Genomic DNA, 20,930 nt, shown 5'->3' with positions numbered 1-20,930 from the left:
ATAAAGGCAGGTGCTTGTGTGCCTACACTGTCTCCTCTTGTCCTTTATCCTGAACAAACCCCTAGTCATTACAATATACAGTATATATAAAGTGCATTCTACAGTAAGTGTTAATTTAAGACATCACACACCAGATGGGTTTCGTCAATATCAATTGTTTTGGTAAACAGGCCAAGCGCTGGGGTAACAAAATATTATGAGGCTTTATTTGCAGGGAATGTCACCGGCCAAGCAACTAGGTTTGGCTTAAAAAAATACACTCCCAAAACAGCAGTCTTCAAACGCAAACAAAACTGGATTTATTGCCTTCAAACTGATCATCAAAAAAAGCCTCACTAAAGCACCTCAGCCCACCTTGCCAGCAAGGCACCATCCCTCTACTGCCCTCTCCCAGTCCCTCTTATACTGTAGCTCCTTCTTTCCAAGGGGCCTCCTCCCTTAAAGAGACTTGCTCATATCTTTTAAAAGAAGTGGACAATTTTGAAACAAATGAAGTAGCTTAATTATAAACTTTACCAAAGCCATGTGAGGGTTTTATACATTTAAACAAAAAAATCTAACAGTAACCTTTCCATTTAAGATCAGCACTTACACACAGTCTGTGCATGTCCAATCTATGGACTGGGTACGAATGGTCTCATTCCACACAACATGTCCACTATGCCAAAAACGTTGACACAAGATTGTGGAATCAGGGGAAGATTTCTTTTAAGCTTATGCTTGCAATTACGTAGTACAGTATGTGTTCTGTACTGTATGTGTATGTAATGTGACTTTGTCAAACAGTTCTTTGCCTCTATGTTTTTTTTCCAAATTTCAATTTTAAAAACACAAAAAGGCAGTGCTCATAATTCTTCCTTAGTATGGAAATTGTACAAACTGTTCAACAGAAGTGTACATTGCTAATTAAAGGCACATTATGTAATAATAATAGTGGGGTAACATAATGAACATTATCCTTTACAGAACCTACTGATATAACAGCCAGAGCTGCAAGCTCTTTTAAATTTACTGGATCATTGCTTTTGTGTGGAAATACCATGGCAAAGCAATGAGTTAGAAAAGCATTGAAATGGATATCATTTTGGGAAGTCAAAACACACCGAACTTACTTCAAGTCATCCTCATTTTACACACTGTTCTGGTAATTAGATTGTTTTTAAAAAGTGCAAAAAAATATTTTTTTAAATCTAAAGCTTTATATTGAAAAACAAATGGCTTAATATAAACTACATTTAATTAGTATTTTTTTGTCCAGGACCATTTTGTTCTCAGGTATATGAAATAACACGAAAGCTGGATGTGTTGTGAGACGTGACAAATAAAAGAATACAGTATTGCTTCGCGGTGACCATGCATTGCATTTATTGTATGAGTTATTAAAATTCATATCTGACTTGTTAATGTTTGGATCTTCACTGTGACAATACCTTCAAATGTTTAAAACTATATTTTATGTATATATGTGGACAACTGCTCCATATTTTTGTGATTTGGTTTGATGGTTACTGTCTCTCTCGATACATGTACTGTACAGTTGCGTGATTTTTTAGATCAGCAAGTGTGGCATACTGTGTGGCACAGTGGCGGAGTGGTTAGTATAGGGTGCCACCTGTGTGGAGTTTGTATGTTCTCCCCATGTTCATATAGGTTTTCTCCAGATGCTCTGTTTTTTTTTCCACAGTCCTGGCCCTGGTGTGGGTGTTTGTGTCTGTGTATGCCCAGAGATGGACTGGTGTCTCGCCCAGGGTGTATTCTGCATTGTTCTCTTTTCTCGTTTCACCCTGAATTGGATGAACTGGTTAGGATGACAAAATGTTTGGATGACAAAAACTGAAACCCTCAGAGTAATTAATAACTTTTCTCAATTGTTAATAGCTGTTTAAGTAGTAGATAGTTTGAAAATAAATACCAAATTTAGAACTGGTAACTGTGGTAAATATACAACAGTTGGCTATACAAATATTTGTTTTCTTAGTAATATCCAGGTGATGAATCCTTCAATGTGGAAGCCTCTCTGATTGTGAATGTCTGTTATCAGCTTAGACTTTATACTTTTCACACACTAATTTCACATGCAAAAACAAGCCAGGCTTCTCTCTAAATTCTTCCACCTGCCAGGACACATAACTAATATGTAAATCAGTTCTCCTGAAGTGAGATTGACTTGATTACAGGTACCTTTGAAATCATTTCAAAGTTTTCCTGAGATATTATTACAAATAAAGGTCCAACTGTTCAGTCCAGTTCTAACAATTATGAACAAGCTGGATAAAATATAACCAGATAGCTTAGTACTTGAGCTTTAACTCGCCAGGCTGAGGAGATAACTGTTGCTTGAAAATTAGCACTGTTGCAATCTCCCTCACTTCAGATGAATGAGCGGAGCCAATTCTGAGAAATTGCTGATGTTGGGGAGGAGGGAGGGAACCTACTGCAATGTGGAAGAGGTTTTCTTTCTATAAAAAGAAATATGACATGATGTAAAAACATGTAATGTTTGTGTATACAAATCATTTATTATAATGTATGAATATTATTAATCAAAGATTGATTATTCAAACTGAACACTTAGAGGTGACAGAGGTTAAATTTTAAAAACAAGTATTCACTGAATTGAGTCTAAACAAAGTTTGCGTAACACAGCACATGTGCCACATATCTTGAATTTCACAATCTCAAATACACCCAGCAGCTATGTCACTGTGCAGCTCATAGCTCAGCAGTGTGAGCCTGGCCAGTACCTGGGTGGGAGACTCCTGGGAAAGCTAAGGCTGCTGCTGGAAGAGGTGTTTGTGGGTCCAGTAGGGAGGTGGGGGTGTGTTTCTGTTCACTTGTTTTGCCTTCCCTGCACTGCACCTGCCTTTACCTCAATTCTGTCTTTTAAAATCTCATTTTGTCTATATTCCCTTAAATTTAGCTTTTAGTCATTTTCCCCTGCAAATGAAGCCTCATATCATCTAGTTACTCCAGCGATTGGTCTGTTTACCAAAACAGTTGATATTGACAAAACCCATCTGGTGTGTGATGTCTTAAATTAAAACCTAGAATGCACTTGTATACATACTGTATATATACATGTGTTAATCATAGATGTAACATTCATTATTGTAAGTTGTGGGGTTTTATAGGAAATATGTTCCTGCAGATAAGAAATAAAATTATTTTGGTTGTTGAATATTTTTTGTATAACACAAACATTGTTCATGGACTTTTTCATATAGTATTGTTAAAGTAACATGTTCTTATAAGATGGGGAGATTTATAAGTTCATGCAAGGGAATAAGAAGTCTTAAAATAACTACGTATTTTGGTTCTTGAATTCTGTTTTTGCAGAAACGCACTTTACCTCATCTTCAGCAAGAAACATCTTAAAACACAAACCGTGTCCCATCACCCTCACAGGACTTCAGCATCAGGCAATATGAGTGAGTATCTTGAGAACTGATAGTGAGCTCACGGGTGGAGACTCAGCTGTCAACAACTCAATTGATCATGAAACTCAACTTGGTGTCGCAGTCACACTTTAATCCTGTTCCTGGAAGGTTGGTGTGTCTGCAGGTATTCAAGGTCTATGTATTCTCAACCATGTGTGATCAGGCTAAAGCTTCAGCACTAGACAATATGAGTGAGTGTGCTGAAAAACAATGCTGTTTTGCAGATCTGCTGTTTGGCTACCTGAGGTATCATCAGCTCCTAGACTGATTCAGTGTCAGGAATCAGATGTAAGCTGCTCAGCAGAGTCTTGAAACTGGACTCAGTATTGCAGTAACACTCTAAAGCAGGGGTGTCCGATCCTGGTCCTGGAGGATCGGTAGGTCTGCAGGTTAAGGTCTATTTAAAGCAGCAGCACCTGGAGAGCTGAGAGAAGCAGTTAAATTGACCTAGTTAAACAAGTAACCAGCTGCTTTAGCTCTTTAAGAGCCAAGTTGTAGTGCAACCTCACAGACACACCAGCCCTCCAGGATGAGGATTGTTCATTGCTGCTTTGAAGATTCAATTATAATCCCTTCAATCAGACACAAGTTTCCTGTGATGGAGTCTGCTAGCAGAATCTGTATGTTGCTCTGTACCCATATAGTGGTTTAGAAGATGAAGGCAAGGTAGGCACTCCAAAGGGCAACCAATACCAGGTCAAGAGCAGAGGGTTCTGGAGGGTTTAAGTGTTGTGAGAGGAGGAAGGTGCGCTGATTGATGGAGTGTCATGGTTGGCTGATTGGCAGGAGCGGTGTCGTTTGGCAGAAGTGCTCAGGGCTGGAGTGTAATTAGTACGAGTGCGCTTTCATTTGGGAATGTGGTGGGATGAGGGCGTGACATAAGTACAGATGTTTGTCTGAACCAGTTTCAACACTTTTGTACATAAATACTGTATCACAAACCTTTGGAACCTTTTAGTTTAGAAGGAAAACAAAATTCTAATACTCATAAGCTGAATCTTGAGTGAATGGTTGCAGTAACGGGGATGACCATACTTATTAAGCACTTTGTGCAACGTTAAGCTTTTCACTAAGCTCACACTGGTAGCACAGACAGTGTCACTCATTGTTCTTGTAGTGCTTAATCATACTGAATTTTTGCTTTGAGCCGATTGCCTCTTTAGGTTTTCTACTATCAGCATCACCACACTTCTGACCCTGACTGCTGATTCTGCTCATTCTGGTTTCACTGCCTACGTAACTGCCAGTTGTGTGCCAGTTGTGTGGGTTGGTCGCCTTGTTCTCCTTGTTCTCTAGAGCTTGGCACAATCAAGCAAAAACCAGACAAAATCCAAAATCCAAAGCTTCAGTTACAGACCTACTTTTAGAATTGTATCAAATTGTATCGAGTTGAATTTGTTGGTCAAACCCTGGTTAGTACTGAAAACCTGTAATTGTATTCCTGATCTAGGAAGGGATGATGTTTAATGAAGATTTATAATTGAACTTCATATTTTTTGAAGGTCTACACTTTAAACGGTTTGAGCTGGAAGGTGACTCTCATCACAGCAGCATCTCTATAGCTAGAGGGAATAGAGCAGGAGGATCTACTGCATTTAAGAGAAAAGCAGTGCCTCTGGGGTTTCTTTGGCACACTGGAATTGGGGTATGGAGAGGGCATACAGAATCTTGAGAATTTATTATGAAGCATTTGTGATCCAGAGATAGACCATCGTTTTTTTTTAAAAAACATGCTATCTGACTGAGTTTGCTCTCCTGAGAGTTCTTTACTGCATGTGTACCCAGATTACAGTCCAAGATCACCAGTTTTTATCTGTTGATGTACTGATCTGTTGTGTGTGAGCATTTTATTAGGTGTGATGAATAGTAGTCTGAAACCTTTTTGCAAAGGCAGCAATCAGATGAAATCATATTTTTCAATATTTGATATATTTATATATTCATAGGTGTGTTGCTGTTTGGTGTGGAGAGCTCAGGATCTGCCCAGATGGGATTACCCCCAGTTGACTACAATGAAAGTTATCATGACCATGCAAAACATGTTGGAAATCTAAAAGGTTTCTCCCACATTCTGTTCAGTCCGACCGGGATAATGTTCGCAGTCCGTAATGCAGACATCTATACAGGTTCTCCTCCAGTGAATCCTGATGAAGACTGGCTGACCACTAAAGCAAAGTGTGTTGGCAAAGGAGAATGGGATCAGTTTCACTCCCTCTTCTTCCATCCAGATGGCAGCCTCTATGCTGTGACAAAAAGTGGGGACTTTTACAAGGGTCCCCCTCCTGAGCATGAGTATGTGTCCTGGAGGTACAGGGCTGCTACAAAGATAGGAACTGGAGGGTGGCTTTTCCCTTCTCTGTTCTTTGACCCTGAGGGTATCCTGTATGCTGTGACATCAGAAGGGAAGCTGGTTAAAGGAAAACCTCCAAGTGACCCGGACTATAAGTGGTATGACAATAGTGAGACTGTTGGAACTGAAGGCTGGGCAGAACTTACCCATTTCATGGCCTTCTCTCCTGATGGCAATCTGTGGTGTGTCTCCAAGGATGAAGGGAAGATCTACTCTGCCCCACCGCCAGAGTTTGCCACTGATAACTGGATTGGAAGAGCCCAGAACCTTGGCTTTGGATACAATCTCTACCAGATACTCGCCTTCACGCAAGATAAAACCATTAAAAAAATCTTAAGCTTGGATTTTGAAGTCAACATTGCACAGATTGTTTCCAATGTCCCTCTGACCGTTGAGCAACATGACTGTGACAACACTGCAGGCACTGTTCCCTACACTGCCACTTTCCAGTAAGTTGATCACATTTGGTGCTTTTTGTGGTGCAAACTGACTTTCCTACACAGGGTGCACTCACCTCTTGGAAGCTTTAGTTTCCTAGTTTTGTATCCTCTTTGACCAATTGATTTCTAGCAGCTGGTCAGGTGAATGAGGAAGTATGGCATTCCCCTATAGCTCTCTGAGGTCACATCTACCATCTTGCCTGAACCCATCTTCCTGGTAAGCCAGCATTAAGAGAGAAAATCTGTATTTCAAGGTCTCTTCAGACCACTATCTTATTTGAATGTCTAAATTGGAATGAAATTCCCTCACAAGCCTCTTGTTAAATTTTCATTCTCTTCCTCCCAAATTCCTATATATCCAGAGTTGGTAAGGCTCCAGCTCTGTTCTTAAGAATTCAAGCATAGTTCCTGGATTCTTTCTTTAATATAATGTTTAATGTCTTTTACTAGTAATATTGTACATCTTGATCTGAAAGAATGGCAAAGGAAACAGGTTGGCATGGTGGTGCAGTGGTTAGAATGAGTGCCAGTGCCCTGGGTTTAATTCCAGACCTGTGTGTAGCTTGTGAGTGGAGTCTGATTGTGTCTGAGTGTGCCCAGTGATGGACTGGAATCCCATCCAGGGCATATTGTGTGTTGGGATAGGCTCTGGCTCCCCTGAGATAGGTGGATATTTTATTTACCAAAGGAAACTATTGTATTTTCAACTGGCTAGGTTTTCTGAGACTTTTACTCTGGAAAGCTCCTTTTCCCATGAGCATGGATTTACTGTGGCAGTTGGGGCATCGACAACCTTCAAGGCTGGAATCCCAGTGATCGCGGAGAATGAAACTACAGTCACCGTGGATGTCAGTACAAGTCATACCTGGAGCTTTACAGAGACGGAAAGGAAACAGGTAAGTTAAGATAGAAAACCTGGATTACTGAGAGGGGTGTATATAAAGGTCTGTATATAATGAATTCAGATATGAAGCAGAGACAGATTGGGGATAGACAAAAATGTTTCAGCCCTGTGCCTGAACCTTTGATATTAGCTTTGGTCCTAACAAATGTCATTTTTGTTTTGTAAAAAGTACCTCCAGTTCTCAGCTCTCAGTGCATTTACCCATCATGTTCCCCTCTCTGCAACTCCCAGTCATTTGTGTGTCAGCTATTTCTACTCCTTTTTCCTCTGTTTACTCTCTGCACTCTTTTCCCATGATAGTATCTTCTATACATTATATTCTATACATTATGTATTTATGTAAATGAATAGCATCTCATCTACAGCTGGTAGAATACCATCACATGGTGTTAACCTCTCTTAAGTGTGCCTTATACCTGTATCCCCTGCCTTTTCCAAGTCTATATTAAATATAAAGCTTAGTCCTCCGACAGCCCATGTAAACAGCTGAGTTAAATATTCAGTTGATTCACCTGATAGTATCCATCACTTATCTTCACCATACTAATCCACCAACAAATCCTGAACGTTCTTCCTTCTCCACAATGGACTCTACATAGATCACTGCCACTGATAACATGTTAAAATTGTTATTCCCCAATGTCTTGGTAATTCCATTTCCAGAATGGCAGTATGCTTTGCTGTTTTGTCTCTGAAGGTTGTAGAATCATCTACCTTGACCGCCACAGTGCCCCCTGGGAAGGCAGTGAGATTCAAGGCTGTTGTTCAGAAGAGAACCCTGGATGTTCCTTATACAGCAAAGGTGATCACAGTCTTTGGATATGAAACCACTATTACTGGAAGATGGATGTCCAGAGTGGGAATAAAGGAAGAAATCCTTGACCTCTCAAAGTAGCTCAGGCCGACACCTGTATGAAGAGTATTTTTCAGAATACATTATGGGTAATTGCTAAAAATGATGCAATTAATGCTTTGGGCTTTTCATACTCTGGTCTTTTGCAGCATACCATTTATCTGAAATATATATTCAAAAGTATTTTTTTGAGTATCTTGTGGTAGAAATCCTTTTCTTTACCTCGTACTTTTAATGAAATGCTGAATTTTCACAATTTTGAAGTATGACATGTATCGAATTCTTTCTTTTGGATGCTTAATCTGACTCTGATATATATTGTATTTCAGCAGCATCAATAAAATATTTGGCTGGTTAGTTATTGCATCTTTGTATTTATTTTTTATTTCTCAGCACAACACAAGAGGTGGCTTTGCCACAGCTAAAGGAAATCTTGGGGAAACAGGAAGGAGACTCGGAGACCGCTTCAGAGAACACGTCAGGGCTGTGAAGATTAAAGATCTCTCCAAGCCCATTGTTTGTCATTTCACCTCTGACGGCCACGACCACTCTAATCTCTCCGTCTGTGTTCTCAAAGACGGCGTTCCGAACTCATACATCAGAAAGACCACCAAAACTAAAATTATTCTGCAGCTAGGATCACACATTCTCCCTTCCCTTAACGATAGATTACTGTTCTTTTAAATTTTCTCCATTCATTGGAAGTTTCATTTCACACCTCTCTGCACCCATTCTGACTTCACACCTCTTGATTGGCCTCTCTTTCTGTCCCCTGCTCCCGCCTCTCACTCCTCCTCCCTCTCAACCTTTGTTCTCCCGCTACTTTACCTTTGCCTACTGCCCTGTCTCTCTCACACCTGAAGAAGGCTCCACGGCCGAAACGTTGTGTTCTCTTTCTTCTTTTTTTCAGCATGGAATAAACCTATTACTTGTTCCTTTGCAGCCTACGCATGCTGACGCAGCTACCCACCTGAACTACTACCGCCTACAGCTGCTGCGACCCACTATGCCTTCCTCCAAATCCTTTTCTAGATCTCTTCGTCATACCTTCTCTTCCTCCCTGGGCCACTTGCCCGCTTCTCTCACTAAACCAGCATTCCGTCTCTTCACAGCTATCTGTTCCAAGACCAGGCTTTCTAACCACCTTCTATTCCTTTACAGATGTCGTCGACATAATATCATCCCTAAAGGATTTCGCCTTAAATTTAATACCTTTTCTTATGACTCTGATAACACCCAGAGTAACACTCAGAGACTTCTAAAACAATTTTCTAGGAAACTAATGCTCTCTACCATTTTCTCCCTCAAAAAACAGATTATCCTTTCCGACAACAACATCAAAGAGGCTAAGGAATTTCTACGGCTGACAGCTCCACACCATCTTCCCTTCATAACTAACCTCATTAGATCTCTCAACTCTAAACTCTACCAGTTTCTCACTACAGAGAAGGACAAAAAACTCAGTCATCTTCTACAGAAGAAAACCATCAACACCCCGGACACCCTCACCAACCCTAACCTTGTTGTCACCATACCTTCTGACCTTTCCCTTTCACAGGACGAGCGATCCCTCCTCAGCAAAGGGCTCAGTTTTGTACCAGTTCCCAGGAAGCTGGACATCCCCCAGACCAATGTCGACCTTAACCGCTTTTACCGCAGGATCCGTCTCAGAGCACATTTTGCCGACAATTCCTCTTCACAGGCAGCTGATAACAACCCGGTTATTGATGTCATTAACAACATTAATCCCAAACAGAGCTGTTGGACTCCCTCCTCTGGCCGTTTTCCACCAGTTGATTATTTTATCAACCAATGCACTAATCAAGCTCCCAAGGCACTCTCTATACCCAGTAAACATAGGTCTAACCTCACCCAAGGAGAAAATCAGGCACTCCAGTCTCTCCGCAACAGGGATGATATCGTCATCAAACCAGCGGACAAAGGAGGTGCTGTTGTGGTGTGGCGTAAAGATCTATATATCTTTGAAGCCTCTAGACAACTAACTGACACTTCTGCCTACCTCCCTCTCCAACAGGACCCTACCACTGACTACCAAAAGGAAGTGGTATCCACCATTTCCCTTCTTATCAACAGCAACGAGCTCCCCCAGGAGGCGAACCGGCTCATCATGGAACACCCACAGGTATCTCAATTTTACCTCCTCCCCAAAATCCACAAACCGGACACCCCTGGACGCCCCATCGTATCAGCATGTAACTGTCCAACTACTTACATCTCAGCCTTTCTCGACAGCCTCATGAGACCACTGGTTGAACATCTTCCCTCATACATCAAAGACACCAACCACGCGCTCCAACTTTTCAATGATTTCCAATTTCAGGGTACTGAATGCCACATTTTTACCATGGACATCACCTCTCTGTACACCGTCATTCCCCATAATGACGGCCTTACAGCCCTCAAGCACACGCTGGACAAACGCACAGTGCTTGATCCACCCACCCACACCCTGGTACGCCTTGCAGAACTGGTCCTCACACTGAACGCATTCTCTTTCAATAATCTTTTTTACCAACAGGTCAGTGGAGTTGCCATGGGCACCAGAATGGGACCCAGCTATGCCAACATTTTTGTCGGCTGGGTAGAAGAACGCTTCTTCGCTTCCTACACTGGCTATGTCCCTGACCTCTACAAACGATATATTGATGACTGCGTCGGTGCCGCCACATGCTCCAACGATCAGCTTGAATTCTTCCTGCACCATTTCACCAACTTCCACCCGTCCCTCAAATATACGGTTAACATATCTTCCACCACTCTTCCGTTTCTAGACATCCACTTGTCTCTCAACTACCCCCGACTGTCCACTTCAGTTTATTACAAACCCACGGATTCACACAGCTACCTGCTGTACAGCTCATTTCACCCCAACCACACTAAAAACTCTCTTCCTTTTTCACAGTTCCTTAGGTTACGACGATTATGCAGCGACGACATCGACTTCGAAAACCAAGCCCTCGAAATGTACTCATTTTTCATCAACAGAGGATACCCCAGCAGTGTGATTGACAGGGCCCTTGCCCGAGCCAAAAACACCCCCCGGACCATCAACCCGATCAGGAACTCCCGCCGTAACAACCGCATTCCTTTGGTGCTTCCTTACCACCCTAACACACTTCCTATCCCCAGGACCATTAACCAGAACTTTTCCATCCTACAGGATGATCCCTCCATTGGGGCCCTCTTTTCTGATCGCCCTATCATCTCATATCGCCGACCACCTAATCTGCGTAACCTCCTTGTTCACAGCTCCCTTGACCGCCCTCAGCAACCATCCACACCAGGCACTTTCCCTTGCAAAAGAGCTCGCTGTATCACCTGCAAGTACACAGCCACCACCACACTCATTCAAGGCCCCTCAGGACAATTCCGGATCACCCAGACAGCATCTTGTACCTCCAGCAACCTTATTTACTGTATCTCTTGCAGTAAATGCCCAGCCATCTACATTGGGGAAACAGGAAGGAGACTCGGAGACCGCTTCAGAGAACACGTCAGGGCTGTGAAGATTAAAGATCTCTCCAAGCCCATTGTTTCTCATTTCACCTCTGACGGCCACGACCACTCTAATCTCTCCGTCTGTGTTCTCAAAGACGGTTTTCCGAACTCATACATCAGAAAGACCACCGAAACTAAAATTATTCTGCAGCTAGGATCACACATTCTCCCTTCCCTTAACGACAGATTAATGTTCTTTTAAATTTTCTCCATTCATTGGAAGTTTCATTTCACACCTCTCTGCACCCATTCTGACTTCACACCTCTTGATTGGCCTCTCTTTCTGTCCCCTGCTCCCGCCTCTCACTCCTCCTCCCTCTCAACCTTTGTTCTCCCGCTACTTTACCTTTGCCTACTGCCCTGTCTCTCTCACACCTGAAGAAGGCTCCACGGCCGAAACGTTGTGTTCTCTTTCTTCTTTTTTTCAGCATGGAATAAACCTATTACTTGTTCCTTTGCATACTCTTAGAGTTTGATTAATAGGGAATATAATACAAAAATATAGTACTAAAAATAAGATACACTCTACAGACATTCACAACGGCGACTGTCAGAAGATAGGACACAGCGGCTCAGGCACCCGCTGAATGGAAAAGGGGCACTTTAATGTTCTGTATGGCTAATACTAAAGCCAATACTTCAATACTTTAATATTCTTTTCTGTATGTTTAACAATAGTGGGTACCCAGAGAAAACACACATTTGGTTTGATGGTTACTGTCTCTCTCGATACATGTACTGTACAGTTGCATGATTTTTTAGATCAGCAAGTGTGGCATACTGTGTGGCACAGTGGCGGAGTGGTTAGTATAGGGTGCCACCTGTGTGGAGTTTGTATGTTCTCCCCATGTTCATATAGGTTTTCTCCAGATGCTCTGTTTTTTTTTCCACAGTCCTGGCCCTGGTGTGGGTGTTTGTGTCTGTGTATGCCCAGAGATGGACTGGTGTCTCGCCCAGGGTGTATTCTGCATTGTTCTCTTTTCTCGTTTCACCCTGAATTGGATGAACTGGTTAGGATGACAAAATGTTTGGATGACAAAAACTGAAACCCTCAGAGTAATTAATAACTTTTCTCAATTGTTAATAGCTGTTTAAGTAGTAGATAGTTTGAAAATAAATACCAAATTTAGAACTGGTAACTGTGGTAAATATACAACAGTTGGCTATACAAATATTTGTTTTCTTAGTAATATCCAGGTGATGAATCCTTCAATGTGGAAGCCTCTCTGATTGTGAATGTCTGTTATCAGCTTAGACTTTATACTTTTCACACACTAATTTCACATGCAAAAACAAGCCAGGCTTCTCTCTAAATTCTTCCACCTGCCAGGACACATAACTAATATGTAAATCAGTTCTCCTGAAGTGAGATTGACTTGATTACAGGTACCTTTGAAATCATTTCAAAGTTTTCCTGAGATATTATTACTTTTATTTTTAAGACTTTTATCTCCTCATGTGGGAAGGAATGTTATACATTTTATAAAAGCTTGTCTTTTAGCTTCTTAACTCTGGCAAGTGGAAACATACTAGGGGGCATCTATACTGTAGGTCAGTGGAAAACTAGAGCTCATGTCTTAAATGTAGTAAAAATGGAAGTCGAATGTCTTGTTTTGCGAATGTAAGCAATAACGAAAGTCTTAATAAGGAGTCGTTGTCACGGATATCGGAAGGGAGAAACCGTGGAGAAGCAGGAGAGTGAAAAAGACCCTGTGCGAATAAACAGCTCTTCTTTTCACCAACATCCGTATGTACAGTATGTATGTAAGATTTATGTACATATGTTTCCATATGTTGAATCTAATTCTGTATATACATTTTAATTATAAACAGAGCTGCAATTATTTATAATAATTGTACATATTTCAAGCAAATATTACCCCTTTTCTCAATTTCTTAAATACAATTCCTGAAACAGTATTGACACTGTTAAAAGATTAAACACCTATCCCCAAATTCTGTTTATAAATAACACATTACACATTTGCTTAAGATTTTGCTAATGGTTTTATCTTGCGTGAAGGTGAGTATCTGGTAGTGATTGTACCCAATGCCAGTGAGAACCCAATGCACTCATTGGGATTGTACCCAATGAGTATCTGGGCTCTTTCAAGCCAGTTATCGGTGGCAAACTTTGGCAGTGGAGCAGAGTAGATCTTCCCATCATCCTTGGAGACATACCACAGATTGCCAACAGGAGAGTAGGCCATGAAATAGGCAAGTTCTGCCCAGCCTCCAGTTCCAACAGTTTCAGCATGAGTGAGCCAGTCAGAATCCTTTTGAGTGGGAGGTTTTCGTTTAACCAGCTTCTCTTCTGACATCACAGCATACAGGATACCCTCAGGGTCAAAGAGCAGAAAAGGCAATTGCCACCCTCCAGTTCCGATCTTCGTAGCAACCCTGTACCTCCAGAACAAGTGCTCATTCTCAGGTGGGGGACTGATGTAAAATTCACCACTTTTTACCACATCTCAGAGGCTGCCTTCTGGATGGATGAAGAGGGAATGAAACTGATCCCATTCTCCTTTGCCAATTTTTTTCATTTCAGCCAGTCTTCATCGGATTCACTGGAGGAGACCCTGCATAGGACTGCAAAAATCATCCCGGTCGGGCTGAACAGGATGCGAGAGAAGCCTTTCAGATTTCCGACATGTTTAGCATGATAATAGAAGCTTTCTTTGAAGTTAACTGGGCCAATCCTGAGCTCTCCACACCAAACAAAACACCTATGAATACATTCAATATTGAAAGTGTAACGAACAGTTCTTTTCCTATGCGAACGACATAATCCGGAATAGTGAGAAAACACAGGGGGAAAAGTCATACAGGAGATGGGAATAAAAACAGGGGGGTGTGTCCATAGAGTGCTGGTGATCCGGGGAGGTGTGGCCGAGGCAAAGAATCCTAGAAGAAATCCAAAGGAAAATCCAAAACTGAGCGAAAGTCCATGGCCGGGTGATCCATCCAAACAAAAGATTAGACGGAAGGAGACTGGAACAGGGGGCAGGTGTGGGAAATAAGGCAAACGAGGAAGACCCGCAGCGCCTTTAAGGAGGAGGGACTACAATCGTGACAGAAAGATCAATGGGTTGCATCACAGTAATGCTTTCTATGATTTAGATCACAGTTAAGGAAGTGATCAGACAACCTAAAAAAATACATCCATTATAACACGTTTTCGAGTGTTACCTGCTATCAGTGGAAAATGACATCCTCTCACAATCCAGTCCATCACCAATAGATTGGTTAGCAAGAGGCTAACAGGGGAGGAAATCAAGCAAATCATTTCACAAAAAAATGAGAGGGAGCTCTCAAGGAGAGGAGTATGGTGGTGCTCCTGGTACAAGTGACCGCTGACTTCCTTCTCTGAGCTGCAAGAAGATTGAGCAACAGTGGTGTGCCAGTGTGAACCAAGTAGGGAAACATTTAAGGAAGTGAAGCGAAAGTTAAAACAAGTGGTGCTTGTGCTCCTTTTCTAGGAGCAGCACTTAATGGTTAATAAACATATCAAGTCTAGTGATAGCTACTGTAAGATGGTAATCATTAACCTTCAATGGCTAAAGCTTACTTTAAAGTAAGTAAACTTACTTCTAAACCGTAAGCCTTACCACGTTCTCTAACCCGGTTAAACCGGTAACCAGCTGGCTTAGTAACCTCTCAGTTGTTCAGGTGCTGCTACTTTAAAAAGACCTTGATGGGACATTTGATGGGACATCCCTTCTTTCAAGCATTACTGCAACAGCAAGTCCAGGTTCAAGATGACCGCTGAGCAGCTGTCAAATTGGCAACCCAATCTAGAAGACTCCACATACTCACTCATATTGTCTGCTGCTGAAGTCCTAACCTGGTCAGACAGTTGAGGTTAAGATGTTTCTTGCTGAAGACAAGGCAAGTGTTCTGTGCACCTGCAAAACAGTTCCACAGCCAAAATATTTATTTTAAGATAGATCTCCCAAGCTAGTATCTTTGAGAGAGACACCAGATTTGGTTTATCAGTAGCATTTTCTATTAGAAAGAAGGGCTCACCAGGATATAGAGGAAAACTTACATAGGCTTAATATTGTAACGATCGTCATCCCTCCTCTAGGGTGTGCTCTGACTCTTTTTGTATTTTAGTTTGATTATTACTTTCACCTGCCCCTTGCTCCGTGTGTATTATTTAAACCTGTGCCTCCGAAGCTCTGTTCTTGGCATTGGAAGATGGGCTCCACAAGGTTTGCCTATTCCCTGGGCTCGCGGGTAACCCGAGGACAGGTCTTATTCCCCAGCGTCCTGACCATCTGGGTCCAGGGCTCGTAGCACCCGGCTCTGTTATGGTTTTACTGTTCCATCTTCCTACTTCCTTGTTCCTGTGTTAGTCTCGGATGGACCTCCTGGTAATGGACTTTGGACTGCTTCCTGGTTTGTTTGTTTTTCCCAAAAGCCAAAAATAGGTCTGAAAATATGCTAAGCTATACCTAAAATTCATAAAGCAGGTATTATAAATCGAGGGATGGGTGCACACAAAAATAATACACAGCTCGTGGGAAAAGACGGTACAGCTTTAGAAAAAGGAAACAATCTGCATTCATTTAGGTGATATTAATAATACATTTTTGAACAAGCAAAAGAATTTTCAGCTGATTTAATCTTTACTTTGATTTTATAGTATTTCAAGATAAGATTATATGTTAATTTTTTTATTTGATTGTTATGGTTATTGGATGTGACTATTGAACTCTCTTAGGAATCTAGTAATTAACACCTGGCTCTTATCAGCATTCGCAGTTCTCAGAGAGCTCAAAAGAAAGAAAGGAACTGGGGTGTTTCCTGAGTTATACTAAGTCTGAGATATAATGAAATAAATTTCTGGTTTACCTTGGTTAGTTAAGTTCTGGATAAATAATTAAGAGTCATCTGTCAGGAAGTGTTAATTGTCAGAATACTCTTTGAGTGTTGCTGATTATGCAGTGGCCAATCAGAATTGGTTTACTGGTCGCTTCCTTGAATATAAGGTTTTACCCTGCTTTTAGTGCCAGGCATTGTCAGATTTGTAACATCCTTGGTGTCAGCTTGTAAACTCGGACATACTCCAGTACTTATCCTTTCGGTTTTCTCGTTGTGGATCTTCGGCATAGGCTCCCGGTTATTCTGGTTCCAGAATTCTTTGTGAATCTTTCTCCAGTTACCTGGGTTGTGAAGTTCCTGGTTTTCTGGATCCTGGTTTTACCCCGTGGGAATGGCCTTGTATCCGTTCATGGTGACAGATGCCTTCGTATGGAGAAGTGCTCGTCTTGGGATTTGGGACTCTATATTTGGGTTACATCGCTGAAGTCTGGTTTTGGAGGGACTTGTCTAATGCCTGTATTTGAACTTGTAAATCCTGATATCCTATTTGCTTGATATCCTTGACCTCAGACTGTGTTTTAGACAATATTAAAGTGTTATTTCCCATGGGTTTGTTATAAAAACTTTGTATTCAAAAGTATGTTCGAACTATAGTTTTGGTCCTTACCCTTTAAGGGATTCTGCTGTGCCACATAGGGTCTACAGATGCCATTCAAAGTGCGCGTTACAGACATGTACTGCAGGTGGCGTCGCGCATTGTGACGCAAGATGACGCATGGCACCGCAGTATGTGATTGGTTGACCGACAGGGGCACTCGTGGTCCGTTGGTCTGTCGTAGAAAGACTTACAGTAAACATCTTTGCTGTGCCCGTTCTAGATATTGAATTTTACCACTGAAGGGAAATCTTAGTAGCTGAGCATAAAAAGAATAGGAGCATACTGTAACGTGTGTGAAGGCCATAAACAATATTAATTTTGGAACATAAACTTACAGTATATGGCTGGTCTTGGTACTTTAAAGAAAAAATACACACCAGTATTCCATTTCTCCCTAAACATTTTAAGCATCGAAGTCTTTAACTAAAGAGATACCGGAGTCAACAAGCATACTTTTAGAATTTGATTAAAAGGGAATATAATATTGAATCGCGTATATATTTTATGAAAGCAAGATTGCTCAGCTGGACAAAAGTACACAACCTACCTTTATCAGAAATATTTATGCATCAAAGCCTTTACCGAAGATATTACTAATAGTATTAATAATGAATGACTTTGGACAAGCTGTATACTCAAAGTATAATTTCTTTAGCACATTTGTATAAGCACTTGGAATCTGTCCAAGCCATACTTTGTCAGGCATTTTGTTGTACTTCAACGGGCATAAAAACTCCCTTGCTTTTAACAGGGCGTTTCATAATTTCTAACTACAAAAATGATTTAAAATGTGACACTTATCATTCAACTAGAGCTCAAAATATCACAAGGATCCTCAAGAGCACAGCAAAGACTGTATTAAAAGATACTTGTATGAGATACATGAGAATCCAGGCTTTTTTTTATCAATGCTTTCTTTTCCGTATACCAGATTTTATGGAACCACTTCAGAAGGGTGTCAGCCAGTCAGATTCCAGGAATCGGTACTTTAAAGGAAAAATACACACCGGTATTCCATTTCTCCCTAAACATTTCAAGCATCGAAGTATTTAACTAGCATGTGAAATAGCGTGTGAAAAAGTGGTAGTTTTAAGCTTTTCTGCTAATATAATATGGAATCGCGTATCTAAAGAATTTAATAACGTTATGATTATATTCGTGTACTGCAACAGGGCTATGTAGGGCTGTTTCGCCTCTGTCTTCATGCAATTCCCCCTGTAGCCTACTGGTCTACGTGCCTGCTTACCAACTCATTTGTTGTGTGTTCGAATCCAGCTGGTGCTGGACTCTACTTTTAACAAACATTTCTTCGAAAAAATAGAATAGCGATATTATGGACAATCAATTGACTTTTAGATTTCAAAATATCACAACATGATCGATTCTAAGTCATTTTTGATAACAATGAATAGTCACCTTCTTCCCTTCTGACAACGGTCCCTGCTTCTGCTTCCTGCTTCTATTGAGTGTGTGTGCAATAGAGTAATTTTTTATAGAGAAATAGAGGCTGGACAGTATGCGTTACAATATAAACATTTATATTGATTTAAATCGTGTTCTGATTTAAATCGCAAACGCGTGTTTAATTATATGTATTTTTTAATCATAATCAGGCTAATGCAACATAAATGGATACAGTATCTTTGTCTTCTAAGTATCTTAATCAACTCAGCATAGCTTTCTACCCGTTAAGATTTATATTTCTTGGGATTTTGGGATCAAACGTGGAAGGATTACATTGTAATCGTTTTTATTTGTCAAATACGTGATTGTATTTCTGAATGTTATGTTACACCTACAGTAGTTCACTGCTTTAGATACATCGAATTAAGAAAGTTATGTGTAGCACTTTAGATCTTTTTTTTCTGAACCAGGGAAAATCTGATCATGTTTCTCTATAACAATAATAAAAAACTTTATTTTACATGTCACCTTTAAAAGTGGCACCTCAAAGCAATACAGTAGATCGAAAAACAATTAAAAGGGACCAAAGTAAATACCAGACAAACGCAAACGCGTTTTTAATAAAATGCTTTTATTCATTCCGCAGAGAGTGAGAGGGACATCCAGCAGAGAGAGACACACACACCGGTTTCCATTGACAAAATTGTTTTTTTTTCAATTCCTCTTGTCTAACAGGAATGTTTTGTTTGTGGTTAGACTAGAGGAAAATATCGCCTCCTTCTACGAAGCATTTCGTTGATCCGATCACGAATTCTTTTCCAGTCGCACGAAGTAAGGGTAAACTAACACCATACCGATGAGCTAATGCCAGGGAAAGACACCATTTCCTTTTTCTGATCACTCGGTTTCTGGATACACATCTCACCTGTCCTGTTCTTTGTTTTCCTGGTTTGCTGATTATGCCTGCTGCGGTCCACTCCTACCCTCACAGCTGAAGAATACTATTTTAAATTTCTTGGCGCGGTTCATTAACCCTTGTATGTGCTGTCCGCGCCCAAAAAAGTCAAAAACCGTGCTCAAAATGCAATTTAGAGCTTTCTGGCAAGAGGAGACACCCAAATCAATGTAACATGCCACAGTTTGTGCATGAACAGGGTTATACTGCCTATTCCCTTCGATACCCGATTAAAAAAAAAATGTTTTGAATCCCCGGCGGAACCGGGCATCCATATGAATCAAGTAACAGGTTTATTCCATGCTGAAAAAAAGAAGAAAGAAAACACATTCCATAAGAATTGATTGAGCTCCGCTCTGTACCACGCAATGATCCCCCCGGAGTCTCTGCCCCGGGTTATTTGGGTTTTTAGACAGAGGGTAAAAAACTCTCTCTCTGGCTTGACCTCCCCCTCCATGGGTATTGTCTGTTTTTTTTTTTGTTAACAAGGCTCGCCAGCTAATGTGAATCGAAACCTGTCTTTCTAGCTTTTAAAGTCGTGCGATGTGTAAACCACAATTCAAATAGAGAAAAAAGACCTGACCAAGCCGATACATACTCTTAGAGTTTGATTAATAGGGAATATAATACAAAAATATAGTACTAAAAAAGGTACTACCACTTTTAAAGGTGATATGTAAAATAACGTTTTTTATTATTGTTATAGAGAAACATGATCAGATTTTCCCTGGTTCAGAAAAAAAGATCTAAAGTGCTACACATAACTTTCTTAATTCGATGTATTTAAAGCAGTGAACTACTGTAGGTGTCGAGAATCGTTTTGTGGTGTTTGTTTAGATGAAACGTTCCTAAAACGTATAACGATGAGACGATTCAAATCTGTAATCTTTCCACTTGTACTGTAAGTCATCGGAAAGTTTCTGCTTTGTGTAAGGATGGTATCAAAAAGCAATCTTAAGTGGTGAGAAAGCTGTGCTCAATGTATTTAAGGGACTTAAAAGTAAAAGGAGATGCTTCATATTGCTTGACTAATTTTAAAAACTAAGTTATAAATGCAGACGCTCCCTCGGTGCCGCGCAGGGTGTAAATATCAAAATATACATACCCAACACTGATTGTACCCATCTGTCATGCAAATAAAACACCTTGAATTGAATTGAATTGAGGGAGAGAGGGAGGAGGGGGAGAAAGATAACCAGAACTCACGGCAAATAAGATACACTTCACAGGCATTCACAACAGCAACATATTGTAACGCAACGGGGGCTCAGGTGGGCGCCCTTGCCGCATCTGGTCGGCCCCATCCCGACTGGAGGCTCGAACCCGGGACTTCCGCGTCTCTCTGCAGCGACCTAGCCCCGTGAGCTAAAGAGAGATCTCTCCAGAGCCCAGTAGCTGTGGTCCTGCTATCACAGGGAAGGGCGGTGACGTCACCCGCTCTGGTACGCCGGCTCTTACACCCAGTGCTTGTCGGCCGTAAGCGTTACAATATGAAACGTTTGCACATATAGTTAAGTTATTACTTGGTTTTCAAAGTGCAATGAAATACAATATTGTTGTTGTTGCTGTTCTTGTTGTTTTTA

At 41.0% G+C, this 20,930-nt stretch overlaps 1 protein-coding gene across 1 annotated transcript; it reads left to right on the top strand.

Moving 5' to 3' along the window:
- Positions 1-3,294: 3,294 nt before the first annotated feature.
- LOC138225052 (tachylectin-2-like) lies at positions 3,295-8,328 on the top strand. The gene is made up of 4 exons (XM_069183781.1): positions 3,295-3,428; positions 5,384-6,236; positions 6,943-7,123; positions 7,829-8,328. Exons 1-4 carry the CDS (start codon positions 3,425-3,427, stop codon positions 8,024-8,026), a joined length of 1,236 nt encoding a protein of 411 aa, XP_069039882.1. The 5' UTR covers positions 3,295-3,424; the 3' UTR covers positions 8,027-8,328.
- The last annotated feature ends 12,602 nt before the right edge of the window (positions 8,329-20,930 follow it).

This window comes from Lepisosteus oculatus, chromosome 25 (assembly GCF_040954835.1).
Source record: "Lepisosteus oculatus isolate fLepOcu1 chromosome 25, fLepOcu1.hap2, whole genome shotgun sequence".
NCBI classification, from domain to species: Eukaryota; Metazoa; Chordata; class Actinopteri; order Semionotiformes; family Lepisosteidae; genus Lepisosteus; species Lepisosteus oculatus.
The sequence above is the reverse complement of the archived record's forward strand: the minus strand, read 5'-3'. Positions and strand labels throughout refer to the sequence as shown.

Bases quoted from the DNA above. Each gene is read 5' to 3' on its own strand.
- LOC138225052 (XM_069183781.1), top strand. The intron at 6,237-6,942 runs GTAAGTTGATCA...TCAACTGGCTAG, and splicing joins CCCTACACTGCCACTTTCCA to GTTTTCTGAGACTTTTACTC. The intron at 7,124-7,828 runs GTAAGTTAAGAT...TTGTCTCTGAAG, and splicing joins CAGAGACGGAAAGGAAACAG to GTTGTAGAATCATCTACCTT.